We start from the raw sequence: 18,275 nt of genomic DNA on the forward strand, positions 1-18,275 counted from the left end.
GGGGCAGTTCCACAGTGTTGTGGATACGACTATGCTCAGCATCCATGAATGCTGTCAGACCTGACTCAACTTGACATGTATACTTTGAGGAACTGTTTACATATACATCTATGAAATGTCAAAATATCCAGTCCAAGAAGGATAAAGTGCATTAATCTGAGTTGTAATGTTGGACATTTACATTGCTCGCCTCGCTGACCCCCCCCCCCCCCCCCCCCCCCCCCACTTGTTAGATGGTACGGTCCGTTGCCTGGATACTTACAGAAGCCAGTTGGCTCCACCACGCCTGCTTTCTTCAGCTACTGACTTTTGTTACTGCTTCTGTCGTTTGGAGGGTGAGAAAAAAAAAAGCTACGGCTGCTTCACTGTTAGCGTAAACTGGTGTGTTTTGCATTTTACAAATGTTACTGGAACGGAAAACGGAACAGCAATCCGTGTTTGTTGCTAATCGACTGGTGGCTAACAGTTAGCGCGCTAGCTGACGGTGAATCCCGCTAAGTTTGCAGCTAACTTTACTATCTGGCGACTAAGACATTTGTCTGTTTTGCTTGTTTACTTGTGTACCAGCATCAGCCCGTTTACAGCTAGTTTCAATAACAGCATCGTTTGGAGCGGCGAGTGAGTGAACTTGTGTGGCCAAAAAAGGAATAAAGTGGCCGCTGAGCCACAAAAATACTGTTGCTCCTCCTCGTCAGACATTTTGGGGCTTGTGAGAAACTTATGATTTGAGAACAAAATCGTCATTTGTGTCGATGAAAGGCAAATGTGATGTGTATATTTCGGTGAATTACTGTATATGATTTTATGACTGAGCGTCCCTATTCCGAGCAGTCGCATGACCTTTGTGAAATATGTCCTGAGAACAACAGCAACCAGTTTATTGCCATAAAGTTTTGCATTTAAGGTCAAACTTAAGACTTCAAGTCTGGGAAGAGCTCATATTGTAGGGCTGTGGGTTCTTTTGTTCCTAAATGTCTCTAAGAGGAAGAGAGGAGACAAGTGATGCTGAAGACATCTGTCATGTTATGTTTCAACAAACTGTTAAATTTTTTTTTTTTTACGATGTCAAAATTCAACCCCTCGTCCATGTCATAACAGCTTGGTAACAGTTGGAGTAGGGGATTGCCTGTTTGGGTGAATATGGTACCCATGAAGGTCCAACAGAAACCCTGAACAGGAGACAGCTAACAGGGCTCTGGTTTGACAAGAAGTCCTCAACGGCGGATCAGGCGGACGAAGTGATGGTTTGTAACTCAACGGCTGTGAAAGCGGATGAAGGCTGCGGCAGGTCCTCAGACCCTGATCGTCTTTGATTTCCCAGCCATTGGACCAACATGCACAGTTGTCTAGATAGACCCTGGAGGTCCACCATCCCATCTGCAAATCGACTAAGAGACCAGCTTCCTCACCACCAAGTGATTGCTACGATGCTTGAACCTCAGTGGACCAAGTGTATTGACGTTGAGGAAGTCTTTGTTGAAAATAATGCAAGAACAATCATTCTTCTGTGATGATTTCTAGGTGAGGCCGAGAACTTTTGAAGTACCCTCGTACAAACATACTGGTGGCAGAAGTTCAACCTGTTTCTCATATTTGTAATACATTTTAATTGGTGATGTCTTGTGTCTTTTATGAATTTCCATTTTTAATTATCACATGAAGTGGAAGTCAAATCAAACTTCAAATTGCTGCTTCTGTTCTTCATATTGAAACAGTCTGAAATGTCTGTCATGTATTTTACACCATTAGAGGTACAAACCAGTCTGGCTAAAATTGCTCATTTTCATCCACAATTACTTACAGAAGTGGAAATAGAGGAAATCAGATCAAAACTTCAAATTGCTACTCCTCCAAAGCTTCTTGTTGGACCAGTCAGAAATTTCAACCATTACAACTAGATTCAGAGGGTCACACGTGAATGGAATTGGAATTTTGAATTTCCATCCATATTTCCCATAGTGAGTGGAAAGTGTTGAATATTTGTCAAACTGCAAAATACGACAGTTCTGGTTTTCCAAGTGTTCATGGGAGGTTTGGTTCATAAACAAATACACACATAAAACAATGCTTTGGTCAATCCAAGAGTATTCTGAGTGGTACAGGTATACAGATATCTACTTTTTGATAGATTGAAAGACATGTCTTTTTTTTTTCTTTTTTTTAAAGAAAGTTCTAATTTCTTATGTTTCATCTAAAATATCTATCTGACAGGTCAGGTTATTTAAAACATGGTAGAACTTTGATTTAAAAAAGAAAAAAATTTAGCTGAATACAGACTGTAATCAAAGACTATATTATTTTCTGAAGTATAGTTTAGTGATGAAGGCTACGTTTAAAAGGAAAGTTATTACTGCAAGTCCCAACATGCATGAATAGTGTTGTTCTAAAAAGTATCTCATCCTTTTCAGGGAGCTCAAGGGCAGGAGGTGTTGCCATGGATGACCAACAATGGGACTTTTGAAGTTTGAGCAGCTACTGAGCTCTGACACTTTTTTGTCAAATAATATTGTGGCCTGTGAGACATATTGTAGGCTGACGTGCTGTCTGAAATTACGACAGTACTTTGACCTCCAAGGATCAAAAAAAGCATCGCTCTCAGATGGAGCTCTATCAAGCTAATGTGTGACCATGGATTACGAAGAGGTAACATTCACAGCTTCCTCACCACAGTGCCAGTCAATGTTTACTTTCATTGCCAGTGTTAGGCATTAGAGGACATCTCCCGGGAAGTAGAAATATAGTAATTGAATTTTTGTAAATGGCTTGCTGCCTGTTGCCACTTAATTTACTGTAAATAAATAAATAAAAATAAAGGATCATGTAGATGGCGAAGTTTTTCCTAAAATTCACCCTCAAGTCCATATTTGTCAGTTTGTGGTATAGTCCACAATAGCCAACAGTGCAGAAATGTTACTATGACATTTAAATACAGACATACAAGACCTGATGCTCTGGTTCTGTCTGGGACAATGTCCAGTCTAATTGCTAAATGGTGTTGCTGCTCATATTACAGAACCTGCAGAGTACAGTATTGTATTCAGTGACAGGTGTTCAGCACTGACGTGATGATGTGAGCCACACAAGGGCTCGGTTTGCAGCTGTGCTGACAGCTTTAATGTTAGACACTTGTATTTACACCAGTTTACAGTCTGGAAGCTTTCATTACTTGTTTTTTTAAAATGATTTCCAAGTACCATATTTTCCGGGGTACAAGTTGCATCTCTTAAAAAATACCTCTTGAAGAGGAAAAAACTTGTGTATAATATCCACTGGAGTATAAGTCGCACCCTTTTTCTGTAGTATCAGCTCTTTAATTTGGGGCTTTTGTGTATTGTTGTGATGTACTTATTATTGGCATTTATTCTTTTATTACACTATGTAACAAATTTTTATTTTTGTTTTGTTCCTGGGTACGCAGTATGTTTTCCTAACCTGTTATGCCTTAAATAAATAGAAAATAGCTGTTATTCCACAGAAACTTTGCTTCTGTGATCAGGACAATGATATTTTGAAATTTGTCTGTTTTCACGAATATTCTCGATTCGCCTTCACTACTACTGAGTAGTCTTCTAGAATATTCTTTAACTGCTAGAACTGTCCAGAATTTTCTAGAAGTTTCCAGAATTATCTAGAAATTTCAAGAAACTTTTAGAACTTTCTAGAACGTTAAAAAAGATAAAATCAAAGTTTGTGCTGAATGTAGTCATTTTTCCATAGACTTTAGACATAAGCAGTTGAAATATAACGCTTAGAAGCCAGGAACAAAAATTGTGTTACATCGTGTTATTAGAGTTTATTTTGTTTTTTGCTTTAATTCCTGGGAAGGTCCTTTTATAAATAACCATTATAATTATTCTAATTGATATCTAATGTGTTATTTGTTGGTATATCAATTACACTAGAGTATAAGTCACTGGATCTCCCACACTAGTAAAAAAAAAAAAAACTGATTATACTCCAGAAACTGCAGTAATAATGTTTTGCTTTTTCTAGTAGATTCAGTGTATTGTTAACTCCTGCAGAGGAGGTTAGGATTTTCCCTGTGTTGGTTGATTAGCTGAATTACTGGGAATGATTCTTGCACATCTCCAGGAGACATAGTGGAATCGTCCTTAAGAAGGTGTTTAGGTGTGGGCTAGTTGTGTGTGTTGCAGGACTGTACTTATTAAGAAGGCATTAAATTTATGTTTTGATTCTGATATTTTTTTATAATCTAGTTAACATTCTGCAGCAGTAACATTGCTGCTCTACAGAGATCAAATTGCTGAATGATTCTTGTTGTCGAAGAAGGCTTTGAAGTTCATACCAAATTTGCGTTGAAGGTTACATCTCCCTCGCTCAGACACACAGTGAAGCTTCAGAGAATATTCATCATGTTTATAAAATTTGGAAGCAAGGGTAGACCCGGCTTGGGGTGAGTTATGTTGTGATTTGGTGCTGTATAAATAAATTTGAATTGAACTGAGCTCTGTGATTGTTCAGCCTTGGTTGCGGTACCCAGTAAGCACTCTGAGTGTCCCTCTAGTTTGGAATGTTTCACTGCTAGAAGATACTACGCGGTACAGCTGAACACAACAGTGCAGTAATAAAACTCTTATCTGCACTCTATTCTGCTCCCATTCTGGGACTTCAGGTGTGCACACAGCTGGCCCAGATTTCTGTGCGTCTTCAGGAGGATGGTGTATCCGCGGGTGCCACCGCAGAGGAACGCCAGTGCCACTTGTGGCGGAAGCTGCTCCAATGTGAGGCCCAGTTTAAAACAGCCAAAGAGGAGCTGCAGGTCATACGCACTCAGCAGACAAGCGAGATGAAGGAGGTGAGACACTTTGGTGCCTTTGCTGTATTTGCTAACACTCAGTTATCCTGGTCAATTAGTTATCTGTGTTTTTTTTTTTGTTTTTTTTTTTTTGTCTGAGGTGGAGAGCTATGTTGCGCACATCCGTGAGCTTCTGGAGGAGCGAGAGTGTCTGACTGCAGATTACGAGAGAGACAATGAACAGCTCCGCCTGGAACTCCACCAGCTTAGACAACAGCAAGGTGAGTTCACTGGCACTGCTGTCAAATGTTACCCTGAGGAAGCCCCAATTTTTTGTCCCAGTTTCAAAATTGAGGAAATCAGGCCGGATATTTATTTAGTTATTTATTTTAAATAGAGGAAAAAATTTGTATTACTTACTATTTTATATCCGTTTATCTGCTGAATACACACAAATATATATGATTCCCATTACACAGTTGTTTTTATACCGACACATGCGCACAACACTACTTCTGTGTTTTACCAATACTTTTCCAAAAAAGATATATATATATATATATATATATATATATATATATATATATATATATATATATATATATATATATATATATATATATATATATATATATATATATATATATGTCTTAAATGGGAGACTGGCCATATTTCCTTTGGATAGGAGCTTGACCTGCCCCCTGAATCCTTGTCACCAGGATATTATCAACACATGCATTATCTTAATCTCTTTTGTATTTATTTTTTTATTTTATTTTTATTTTGCTGTCAGCAGTAGTACTGTTTAATATCACGAAGTCCTGAACAGTGGTTGTTGATGTTAGAACGTCTCCATTGCACTTCTTTCCAGCTCCTGATGACTCCTGTATTTCTCTCCTCATGTGTCCACATCTCTTAACCAAATCTGATTTATTTCACCACACATAGTTAATGTGATTGTGGATGTTTGTTCATTTGTTGCTACATTAGCAAAAGCAACATAGGTTTGTGATTCTTTCTTGTGTGAAGTATTCATGTTGGAGTTCTGATGGACCAAGCACCCCCCCCCCCCCCCCCCCCCCCCCCCCACACACACACACACACACTCCTTTCTCTCAGAGAGCCAGAGCAAGGAGATGGAAGAGCTTTTGGCCCAGGAGGACTTGGGAGAGATGGGCTTGAGCAGCCCCAGTGAGCAGGTGGCTTATTTACTGGTGGAACGGGCCACTCTGCTGGAAAGACTGGAAGCTGCTGAGCGGAGGCTGGACAGTCGGAGTCTAACCGACAACTTAACAGAGATCCACCTCCAGGTACACCTCTGACTTATATCTGTGGGCCGTTTTGTATCAGAAGGGTCCTGCGATTAACTGGTTTGCTTTAGTATGTTTTATAACAGCCAAACTAATGTGTGCAGTTGTGTACTTCATTTTTAAATTTTGGCACTATTGAATATTAGGATTCCGGTAATCTGTGATACCATAGAAGAAAAATGACTGCTTACATTAATATTTTTAATTCATTTTTCTCAAAGCTTCATGACAGAATAAAATTACATTTTGTCAAAGCAAATTCAGAGATGACATCATCACCCTAAAATAGGCCTTTGTCACTTGAACAGGAGGAACTGGAACACATCCGTCGGACAATGGGGGAGGAACTGCGTCACAAGAGGGAAGATATACAGAAGACGACTGATGATATAAACAAGGTGAGGTCAAGCAAACCCCCCCCCCCACCCCCCCCCACCCCCCCAGGTGAGGAAAAGGTCTCTGCAAGTTCATCTTTTCAGTTTGAAAAACCTTTGCAAAGGGAATATTTATTTGTTTTTGTTTGCTTATTTTTCTTGTCTCAATACTTGGACCTAATTGATGGTTTAATTTTGTCTGCTGCGGCTTTGCACTTGTTGATTTTTCGTCTCAGCAGAGTTCATCCCAGAGTGCGTGGAAGAAGCTGTTTGGGCTGCACAGGTCTGCTCAGAGCAAACACAGTGTCACTCCTGTAGGTTCCCACTGTAAAATGTCCCGTCTGTCAACTAACATCAGAATGGTGACGAAAGGCCAAATTATGTTAGCAATGTTTTTTTTTTTTTTTTTATTTAATTTTATTTTTATTTTCACAGTGACGCCTTAAAACTGTTCACGCTTCTGTGACGCCTGCATGAATCGTACGACCAAGACCGCACCGGTCGCCTCGCTAACACGACTATGAATGAGGTGTTCTAACATCTGATGTGTGCTCAGTGTGGTTTATATGGGAGGAACGGTGGTGGCATGTCAGACAACAGCATGCGTACTCACTCGCCTCCACACTTATTTCCCTCTGCAGGTGTAAAAGTTGAAACATGAAATTTCAACGTTTCTTTCATTCCAGGCTTGCGGCAATGTTGAGTCTCTGCTACAGAATGCATGTTCCTGAGAACAGCAAGTTTGACCTCCTTTTGCGACCTCCCGTCTCCAATATTACATTCTTGTTATTTTCCCGTCAGGCCCACACTGAGATTTCCCGGGAGAGGATCGAGCAGCAGCGGCTGGAGCGAGACCTGGAGGAAGCATCAAGGAGGCTGGGGATGGCGCATCAGGACATCCGCAGACTCACCAATGAACTGGATGCTGCCAGACGCAACAACCTGGAACGGAGCGGTATGCTACAATGATACAGTGATTTAGAGTCAGCAATTTATACCAAGAAGGTGGTGCTAAACTGCAAACAAATGCTCTTTTTCTGTTGTCTCAGTTGATAAAGCTCAGTCGTTTTTTTTTTTTTTTCCACTTTTGCTTCTGCTTACCTTCAAACCACATTTCTAATCAGTTCATTTTGTAAGGACATTTTTTCTTAGAATCAGTTAACAACCAAAGGGGAAAAATGTATAAAATGAGATTACAGAATTAAAATTATACACACACACACACACACACACACACACACACATATATATATATATATATATATATATATATATATATATATATATATATATATATATATATATAAAAAATATACAGTAGTGTTCAGAATAATAGTAAATCAAATCAAATCAATTTCATTTATATAGCGCCAAATCACAACAAACAGTTGCCCCAAGGCGCTTTATATTGTAAGGCAAGGCCATACAATAATTACGGAAAAACCCCAACGGTCAAAACGACCCCCTGTGAGCAAGCACTTGGCAACAGTGGGAAGGAAAAACTCCCTTTTAATAGGAAGAAACCTCCAGAAGAACCAGGCTCAGGGAGGGGCAGTCTTCTGCTTGGACTGGTTGGGGCTGAGGGAGAGAACCAGGAAAAAGACATGCTGTGGAGGGGAGCAGAGATCAATTACTAATGATTAAATGCAGAGTGGTGCATACAGTAGTAATATAGTAGTGCGATGTGACGAAAAACATTAATCCAGATTTTGAGTATACGAGGTCTGTTAGAAAAGTATCCGACCTTTTTATTTGTTTTTTCAAAAACCATATGGATTTGAATCACATGTGATTGCATCAGCCAAGCTTGAACCTTCGTGCGCATGCGTGAGTGTTTTTACGCCTGTCGGTTGCGTCATTCGCCTGTGAGCAGGCTTTGTGTGAGCAGTGGTCCACCCTTCTCGTCGGAGCGGAGGAACTCCATGCGTCGCGGTGGAGCCGCATGGCGTAAAGCAATGCCTTGATGAAGCCTCACAGGACATGTTCTGGCATGTCCAGGCTCATCCACAATTTCTCGGTTAGTCACATGACTGAAAACTCACCGACAGCCGTCTGAAAGCCATCTCAAAGCCGTCCTGTGAGACCAACACTGTGAGTGGCACGGTGGCACATCTGTCCGCTTTTCTTTCCATGAAAAAAACTCCTGTGTAGTGGAATGTGCCGAAAAAGTACTGATGTTCACGTCTCCTGCCATTTTTGGGTAAGTCAGACGACGTCCCGGATCAACAAAGCCTTCACGTTGGAAATGATCTGGTTGTTTCAGTGGGGTTTCAGCCTGTCGATCGGCGCTCGGAGTGCGGTGCGCTCTCAGCAGCTGTGGGCGGTCTTTAAACCGGCTGGAGCACTCCTTAATCTGTGTAATCCCCATAAAATCATCCCTCAAAGCCATTTGAATTTTCCGAATGGTTACCACCTGGAGGTCTCTCACAGTTTCTGGAAAAAATTGATGCAGCAAAGCTCCAAATCGTGGACCACTGCTCACGCGAAGCCTGCTCACAGGCGAATGACACAACCGACAGGCGTGAAAAAACTCACGCATGCGCACAAAGGTTCAAGCTTGGCTGATGCAATCACACGTGATTCAAATCCATATGGTTTTTGAAAAAAAATAAAAAGGTCGGATACTTTTCTAACAGACCTCGTATTTCTTATTGTTACATGGGAAACAAGGTATCAGTAGATTCTCACAAATCCAACAAGACCAAGCATTCATGATATGCACCCTCTTAATGCTATGAATTTGGGCTATTAGTAAAAAAAAAGTAGAAAAGGGGGGTGTTCACAATAATAGTAGCATCTGCTGTTGACGCTACAAACTCAAAACTATTATGTTCAAACTGCATTTTTAGCAATCCTGTGAATCACTAAACTAGTATTTAGTTGTATAACCACAAGTTTTCATGATTTCTTCACATCTGCGAGGCATTAATTTTGTTGGTTTGAAACCAAGATTTTGCTCGTTTACTAGTGTGCTTGGGGTCATTGTCTTGTTGAAACACCCATTTCAAGTGCATGTCCTCTTCAGCATAAGGCAGTGTGACCTCTTCAAGTATTTTGATCCATGATACCTGGTATGTGATATATAGGCCCAACACCATAGTAGGAGAAACATGCCCATATCATGATGCTTGCACCACCATTGAATTCAGAGTTTGGGGGTCATCTCACAAACTGTCTGCGGCCCTTGGACCCAAAAATAACAATTTTACTCTCATCAGTCCACGAAATATTCCTCCATTTCTCTTTAGGCCAGTTGATGTGTTCTTTGGCAAATTGTAACCTCTTCTGCACATGTCTTTTATTTAACAGAGGGACTTTGCGGGAGATTCTTGCAAATAAATTAGCTTCGCACAGGCGTCTTCTGTCACAGCACTTAAAGGTAACTCCAGACTGTCTTTGATCATCCTGGAGCTGATCAATGGGTGAGCCTTTGCCATTCTGGTTATTCTTCTATCCATTTTGATGGTTGTTTCCCATTTTCTTCCATGCGTCTCTGTTTTTTTTGTCCATTTTAAAGCATTGGAGATCATTGTGGATGAACAGCCTATAATTTTTTTGCACCTGCGTATAAGTTTTCCCCTCTCCAATCAACTTTTTAATCAAACTATGCTGTTCTTCTGAACAATGTCTTGAACGTCCCATTTTCCTCAGGCTTTCAAAGAAAACAGCATGTTCAACAGGTGCTGGCTTCATCCTTACATAGGGGACACCTGATTCACACCTGTTTGTTCCACAAAATTGACGAACTCACTGACTGAATGCCACACTACTATTAATTGTGAACACCCCTTTTCTACTTTTTTTTTTACTAATAGCCCAATTTCATAGCCTTAAGAGTGTGCATATCATGAATGCTTGGTCTTGTTGGATTTATTAGAATCTGCTGAATCTACTGGGACCTTGTTTCCCATGTAATAATAAGAAATATACTCAAAACCTGGATTAATCTTTTTAGTCACATAGCACTACTATTATTCTGAACACTACTGTATATATATGCTCATAATCTTAGGATCTGACCTTCAAGGGACGTTCCAAGAAGTAGAGAACTTGAGAGAAGAAGTGGACAAACTAAAACACTGTGGTGAGACAGACTTGGGTATGAATTTCAGAAAAAAGTGACACCCAGCTGAATGATGGAACCAGTGCAGTCTGATTTCTGAATTATGTTGGTGTTAAATCTTACATGTGTTAATTATGGTAGTTTTGAGGAAACTGAAGAGTTCAGTTTGAAAATTTCACTTGTGTCCTTGCCCACCAATCACAGTAATTTTGAAACTTTATTTATATAGTACCCCTCACTGACATTTGATCATAAAGGCGATGATCTGCCATTATTAGTCTGCACTTTGAGGGACCATCAGCTGTGAAGTGCTGTGACAAGCTGCATGTATAATGTGTTTTTAATGGTCTTATATCTTTATATAGTGGTTGTGTTTGCAGATACTTCCCAGGGTTCTCACCAGCGCAGCTGAGTATAGGGAGCCCCTATGCTGTGATTTGGATCCCCTATGCTGTGACTTAACCAACATAGGGGGCTTTTCTGTTTTTTTTTTTTAAAGGACATGTTGCATGTTATTTAAAGTCCCAATTAGCAACACAAAGTGGCCCTCAAAATACAGGAAATAGTGTTTCAAAGGGTTAAAAATGTAAAAAGTTTCTTGGAAGTGGAGGGGTGGATGCCCCTGGACTCTCCTATAATACTCATGCCTGCAACGTTTGTCACGTGGCTATGCCCCACTAAGTTCACCCCTATGCTGTGAAAAAATCCTGGTGAGAACCCTGCTTCTCTTTATAACACATTATTTGAATCTGTAGTTGTGCAGTATAAAGCAATACACGTGTGACTGATGATGTCATGGCCAAGTTTTTTGTCTCTCCTTAGACATGATGAAGCTTCAGAGAGCTAAAGAGGAGAATGAGATATTACATGCTGAAAACAGAGTTCTGAGGGACAGAGTGCGCACTTTGGAGTGTGAGAAGAAAAGTGTTCTGGAGGTGGGTGCTAGTTTACCGAATGTAGGAGTAAGATGATGAACGTGACAGCAACTCCAGTTTAAAAACAAAAATGTTATTGTTTTTTTTTTTAATCTCTTCTCTCTAGTCAGCAAAGAAAGATTCCGTCCAAGATCCTTCAGGCAAAGATGATCAAAAGAACAGTGGGAGTGACCGGGCAAACAATGTGTCTGATTTGTCATCTGAAGAAAAGGATCAAATCCATAAACGGTACCTTTCTTGAAATCGTTTGAGTTCGGTGAACTCCCACCAGCCTGATTCGCTATTGTTGTCTCTCAGGTGTCGCGAGGCAATGGAAGACGGCCTTGTACAGGTGAAGGAGCTGCAAAGGCAACTCCAGAGACAGCGTAAGGAAAAGGAGGAGCTGGAGGAGCGTAACGAGGAGCTGGAGGCTCTGCTTGGGGAGACCCAGAATGCCAGCAAGGAGGAGAGGCATCGCCATGAGGGGGAACTGGAGGGACTGCACAGGAGGGTAAGCAGCTGCCATGAAGTGTTGCTCAGAAAGTCTGCATGAATATTTGTAGCGCAGTAAAATAATTGATGCATTATTTAATTATCCTATTTTTTTAGTTCAGACTTAAGGATTATAAAGGATATGTATCCATGAGAAGTTTGAAGTTTGAACATTTATTGATCCAGTCCTTATTGAGAAGTATTTTTATGCAGATCAAAAACCTGGAGGGGGAGCTGAAGAAACATGATATACAGGGTAAACTACTGAAGAATGGAGAAGAGGTGAAAACAACTGAATCATACCTGCAGCTGGTAATAAATCATTCACTGTTGAATGTCTTAATTTTTCCTCAGTTCATTCCACAGTGCTGTGTCAAACTAGGAAGAACACAAAAACTACACCAAAGCAAGACAGTGACACAAAATAGCAATTAGCTAGTGATTTTGCCAAAAGTCCTTATGCAGTATGAAGATGTGTAATTGAAATTAAAGCTCCACTGAAATGTGTTTTTTTCTTAACGTTACACCTTCAGGAATGTTTATTTTTCACAATGTACAGACATATGTCCAAGGTGTTTTTTTTTTTTTAATTTGTGAATCTTTTTTGTGAAAAAGAACTATAACACAAAAGGCAAAACATGACTGTTATTTGCAGATTATATTTTGTGTACAATAAAATAGTGTAATAGTGCTTCTGACGGATTGTTTGTTGCTGTGACGCCACTCTGAACTTCACACGGTTGTATGCACTTCTTTTATTTCTGTTTAGCACTCTTCTGGTTATTAATTGTATTTACTCTGAACGTTATTTAACAACAGTCCTGTTGTGAATCGCTAGCAGTTAGCACTCGCTAGCTGTTAGCTTTCGCTAGCTAGGTCGACACCTCCCCTCTCCATTGTTACTTTTTATAGCTGTTTCTTTTCTACCCGTTTAATACTTCTGTTCGTTTTTCAGTTGAACTGCTGTGAATTTTAAGTAATTATTTTACTCCTGTGTAAAATCTTAGGAGCGGCTAGCATTTTCGCTAGTGGTTAGCTTGCGTTAGCTATTTCGGACTCCATCATCATTTTTTCATTTAATTTGTTTTACACTCCTGTTAGTTAATTAACTGTTTAGTGTATTTTATAGCTGTTGCTTTTTTACCTGTTTAAAACTTCTGTTAGTTTTTCAGTGTAACTGCTGTGAATTTTAATAAATTTATTTGCGTCTGTGTGAGCCTTAGCAGTAGTTAGCTTATCCATTATTGGTTAGCTCGTGTTTGCTTAGCTACATTCTTGAATTTCTTAGTGCACAGAGTACACTACTAATTCTACTTTACACCCTCTGTAAATCCTGTGTGATGTTGGAAGATAGGGTGGCTCTCTTAGAGAGCCGTGTCCGTATGTTAGAGCAGCTTCTTAGCGCAGTGGAGTTAGATGTTACGGGCACTCCAGATGAGGTTAGTGTTGGGCCTGCTATCGAGCCCATTAGCATCAGCTTAGAAATGCCGGCTGTGGAGGACGGCTTTCGGACTGTGGCTAGGTGGAGGAAGTTCCGTAGGGCTTGGTGCCCGGTTGTGGCACCCCGATCACACTCGCCAGTGCGAAATGTGAATCGGTTCTCCCCCTTGGATTTGCCAGATGTGAATTCTCTGAGCCCACAATGACTTCCACTCCTGTCTCCAGGCCGAAACACCGGACTTTATTGATAGGGGATTCTGTCACCCGCAAAGTCAGGTTACAGACGCCGGCTGACGTTAAATGTATTCCTGGGGCCAGAGCTCCCGACATTGCATCTCATCTTAGGGTGCTGACGCTGCAGAAGGGAAGACAGACGAAGGAACATGACATGAGATATAGTCACATAGTTATTCACGTTGGCACCAATGATATCAGGATGAAGCACTCAGAGGTCACAAAAATGGACATAGAGAGGACTTGTGACCTTGCCAGAAAGATGTCGGCATTGATTAATAGTCTCTGGTCCCCTCCCCTCCCGGGGTACTGATGGGGCGTTTAGCAGGCTGACATCGTTAAATAGGTGGCTGGCGCAGTTTTGTAGACAACAAGGCTTTAGCTTTATTGATAACTGGCCTTCGTTCTGGGGCCGCCGTGGCTTGCTGATGCCGGACGGCCTCCACCCTACTGGGGAAGGCACCGCCATCTTGTCTGCGAACATAGATAGAGCTCTACAGGGAGGGTAACATTAGGAATCTACAACAGGCCACGGAGCAGGTGATTAGAGACCCTGCAAGGCTTATGACAGATGTGGGTGTGAATCCATTAGCTTAGTGGAGAATTTAGTGCAGAATATCCACTATGGTGATAGTGCAGTTTATTTGCCAGGGAGGGAATTTCAACAAGTTGAGACTATGGCCTGCTTCCGTAGTCGTGTCCATAAAAATCATAGAGGGATATGCTTTCCAAACTTAATACCCATTACTATATTGGATGATGTTGAAATTGAGGATGGCCCAGTGGTTGTTCCAGCAATAGCAAAGATTTCGTGTCTGCTACCTACAACGCGCGTGGAATGTCTTAAACCTAAACCTACTTCTAGGCATCTTATATATGCTACTCTGGAACAACCCCTAAACCCAAACAGTTTAACCGTCAACCCCACTGAGGTCCTTAGACTGGGTCTCATTAACATAAGATCACTGTCCTCAAAATCATTATTGATCAATGATCTAATTATTGATCATCACTTAGATATAATTGGGCTATGTGAAACCTGGCTTAGACCTACATCTGTCCTCCCCTTAAATGAGGCCTGCCCACCAGCATATACATTTAGTCACGTCCCTCGTGATGCAAAGCAAGGCGGGGGTGCTGCTCTTATTTATAAATCTAGGTTTAGCTTATTAGCTGTTGGGGGTTACAAATATCACTCGTTTGAGCATTTGATTCTCTGCTCAGGATATTACACATTGCCAAGGTCAGAAGAATAAAAAAAACAGTCGTATTACTTTGTCACTGTATATAGGCCCATATATAGGCGTGTAGAGCTGGTCCAGTGTGCTGCGACCAGGACGAAAACCACACTGCTCCTCCTGAATCCGAGGTTCGACCGTCGGTCGAATTCTCCTCTCCAGTACTCTGGAATAGACCTTACCAGGGAGGCTGAGGAGTGTGATCCCCCTATAGTTGGAACACACCCTCCGGTCCCCCTTCTTAAACAGAGGGACCACCACCCCGGTCTGCCAATCGAGAGGCACTGTCCCTGATCGCCATGCGATGCTGCAGAGGCGTGTCAGCCAAGACAGTCCCACAACATCCAGAGACTTAAGGTACTCAGGACGGATTTCATCCACCCCAGGAGCCTTGCCACCGAGGAGCTTTCTAACCACCTCGGTGACTTCTGCCTGGGTAATGGATGAGTCCGCCTCTGAGTCCCCAGTCTCTGCTTCCTCTTCGGAAGACGTGACGATGGGATTGAGGAGATCCTCGAAGTACTCCTTCCACCGCCCGACAACATCCCCAGTCAGGGTCAGCAGCTCCCCACCTGCACCGTAAACAGTGCTGGTGGAGAGCTGCTTCCGCCTCCTGAGGCGTCAGACAGTTTGCCAGAATCTCTTCAAGGCCGACCGATAGTCCTCCTCCATGGCCTCCCCGAACTCCTCCCAGACCCGAGTTTTTGCCTCTGCGACCGCACGGGCTGTGGCATGCTTGGCCTGCCAGTACCTGTCAGCTGCCTCTGGGGTCCCACCTACCAACAAAGATAAGTAGGACTCCTTCTTCAGCTTGACGGCATCCCTTACTTCCGGTGTCCACCACCGGGTTCGGGGATTGCCGCCGCGACAGGCACCAGAGACCTTGTGACCACAGCTACGAGCGGCCGCATCGACAATGGAGGTGGAGAACATGGTCCACTCGGACTCCATGTCTCCAACCTCCTCCGGGATCTAGGAGAAGCTCTCCTGGAGGTGGGAGTTGAAGACCTCGCTGACAGAGGGTTCCGGCAGTCGTTCCCAGCAGACCCTCACGATATGTTTGGGCCTGCCAGGTCTGACCGGCTTCCTCCCCTCCCAGCGGATCCAACTCACCACCAGGTGGTGATCGGTTGACAGCTTTGCCCCTCTCTTCACTCGAGTGACCGAGACACGTGGCCGAAGGGTGTCCTGGTGCCACGTGCACTTATGGACACCCTTGTGCTCGAACATGGTGTTCGTGATGGACAAACTGTGACTAGCACAGAAGTCCAACAACTGAACACCACTTGGGTTCAGATCGGGGAGGCCGTGCTTCCCGATCACCCCCTCCAGGTCTCATTGTCGCCGCCCATGTGGGCGTTGAAATCCCCCAGGAGAACAATGTAGTCCCCAGTCGGAGCGCTATCTAGTACCCCTCCCAGGGACTCCAGGAAGGTAGGGTACTCTGCACTGCTGCTCGGCCCGTAGGCCGAGACAACGGTGAGAGACCTGTCCCCGACCCGAAGGCGTAGGGACGCGACCCTCTCGTTCACCGGAGTGAACTCCAACACATGGCGACTGAGCTGGGGAGCAATAAGCAATGTGACCCCAGCTCTCCGCCTCTCCCCGTGGGCGACGCCAGAATAATGAAGCGTCTAGCCCCTCTCCAGGAGTTGGGTACCAGAGCCCAAGCTGTGCTTGGAGGTGAGCCCGACTATCTCTAGTCGGTATCTCTCAACCTCCCACACAAGCTCAGGCTCCTTCCCCCCCAGCGAGGTGACATTCCACGTCCCAACAGCCAGGGGCTGTGAGCATGGACCGGGCCACTGGGCCACCCGCCCTCGACCGCCACCCAATTCTCTCTGCACCCGACCCCCATGGCCCCCTCTGCAGGTGGTGAACCCACAGGAGGGCGGGCCCATGTTGCTTTTTCGGGCTGAGCTCGGCCGGGCCCCATGGGCTAAGGCCCGACCACCAGGCGCTCGCTCGCGAGCCCCAACCCCAGGCCTGGCTCCAGGGTGGGGCCCCGGCTCTGCCATACCGGGCGATGTCTCGTCCTTGATTTTTTTTACTTTTTTTTTTTTATTTCAGCAGTGCATTCGTGATTCGACGCACATTAGTGGAAATACCCTGGATCTGGTTCTCGCATGTGGTATTGCTGTCATGAATATTGACATCATGCCTCTTACATCAGTGGTGTCTGATCACTCACTTATTAAGTTTACAGTTTCGCTGCCGTGTTTAGTGGAACAGCAACCTTATATATCATTACGGCGATGCATCAACTCCTCAACTAAGACTGAACTCGAAGCTAGACTGCCTGATGTCTTAGCTTCACATTTGACAAATACCCAGTCAGGAGACAGACGTGTGGATAGTTTAAACTCAGTGCTCAAAACTACACTCGACATGATTGCACCACCTGATTATCTGCGTGACCTCAAGCATAAAGCAAGAGGTCTAGAACGGAAATGGCGTAGTTCAAAATTAGAAGTATTTCACCTTGCGTGGCGTGATGCTATCTTCGACTATAAGCATGCACTGTTGGCTACAAAGCGGACTTACTACTCTGATTTGATCAACAAAAACAAGCATAACTCAGTTCTTGTTCGACACGGTGGCAACACTTATGCATGGACAAGCACCTGTAGTTCGCTGTCCTTTTACAGCACAAGATTTCCTGGATTACTTTGGGAAGAAAATAGAAGACATCAGGTTAAACATATCCTGGCATGCCTTAATCCAGCCACTACACCCTGCTATTGATGTGGGCGCCACTTCTGAGGTATTACCTAGATTTACAGAATTTGATAGTATCTCACTAGGCATGCTGACAAAACTCGTAATGTCAACAAAAAGCACAACCTGCTTATTTGATCCTATACCAACAAAACTGTTTAAGGACCTGTGGCCCACTTTTGGGCCGACTGTGCTGGAAATTATTAATCTTTCTTTAACTTCTGGATCTGTTCCTAAATGTTTCAAATCTGCAGTGATTAAACCATTACTTAAGAAACCTAATCTTGACCCTAGTGTATTGACAAACTATCGGCCGATATCAAATCTATCATTTTGCTCTAAAATTCTGGAAAAAGTGGTGTCACGGCAGCTCGTACACTATCTTACTGAGAATAATCTCTTTGAGCCACTGCAGTCTGCTTTTAGAAAATATCATTCCACAATATAGCGAGGATTCGTCCCATCCTGTCTATGGCTGATGCTGAGACCCTGATCCATGCATTTATTGCTTCTCGATTGGACTACTGCAATGTTCTATTTTCTGGTTTACCGCAGTCTAGCATTAGGGGTCTCCAATTGGTTCAAAATGCTGCAGCCAGACCTTTGACATGAAGCAGTAAGTTCGACCACATTACACCCATTTTGGCATCCCTTCACTGGCTTCCTGTCCCAGTGAGATCAGATTTTAAGATTCTGCTACTAACCTATAAAACTATTCATGGACTGGCACCTGCCT

At 43.0% G+C, this 18,275-nt stretch overlaps 1 protein-coding gene across 4 annotated transcripts in view; it reads left to right on the plus strand.

The window, feature by feature from the left end:
- Positions 1-245: 245 nt before the first annotated feature.
- Positions 246-18,275, plus strand: part of ccdc30 (coiled-coil domain containing 30) — a 31,923-nt gene continuing 13,893 nt past the window's right edge. The window contains exons 1-13 of one of the 4 annotated variants that reach the window (XM_034173208.1): positions 246-335; positions 2,409-2,643; positions 4,634-4,816; positions 4,917-5,037; positions 5,876-6,066; positions 6,375-6,464; positions 6,680-6,754; positions 7,242-7,395; positions 10,453-10,524; positions 11,326-11,438; positions 11,545-11,666; positions 11,736-11,928; positions 12,123-12,221. In XM_034173208.1, the coding sequence (XP_034029099.1) occupies positions 2,629-2,643; positions 4,634-4,816; positions 4,917-5,037; positions 5,876-6,066; positions 6,375-6,464; positions 6,680-6,754; positions 7,242-7,395; positions 10,453-10,524; positions 11,326-11,438; positions 11,545-11,666; positions 11,736-11,928; positions 12,123-12,221 (1,428 nt within the window). In that variant the 5' untranslated portion in view covers positions 246-335; positions 2,409-2,628. The remainder of the gene's footprint in view (positions 336-2,408; positions 2,644-4,633; positions 4,817-4,916; positions 5,038-5,875; positions 6,067-6,374; positions 6,465-6,679; positions 6,755-7,241; positions 7,396-10,452; positions 10,525-11,325; positions 11,439-11,544; positions 11,667-11,735; positions 11,929-12,122; positions 12,222-18,275) is intronic. The other 3 variants (XR_004561426.1, XM_034173209.1, XM_034173210.1) reach the window with 3 other exon arrangements.

Source organism: Thalassophryne amazonica, chromosome 6 (genome assembly GCF_902500255.1).
Source record: "Thalassophryne amazonica chromosome 6, fThaAma1.1, whole genome shotgun sequence".
NCBI classification, from domain to species: Eukaryota; Metazoa; Chordata; class Actinopteri; order Batrachoidiformes; family Batrachoididae; genus Thalassophryne; species Thalassophryne amazonica.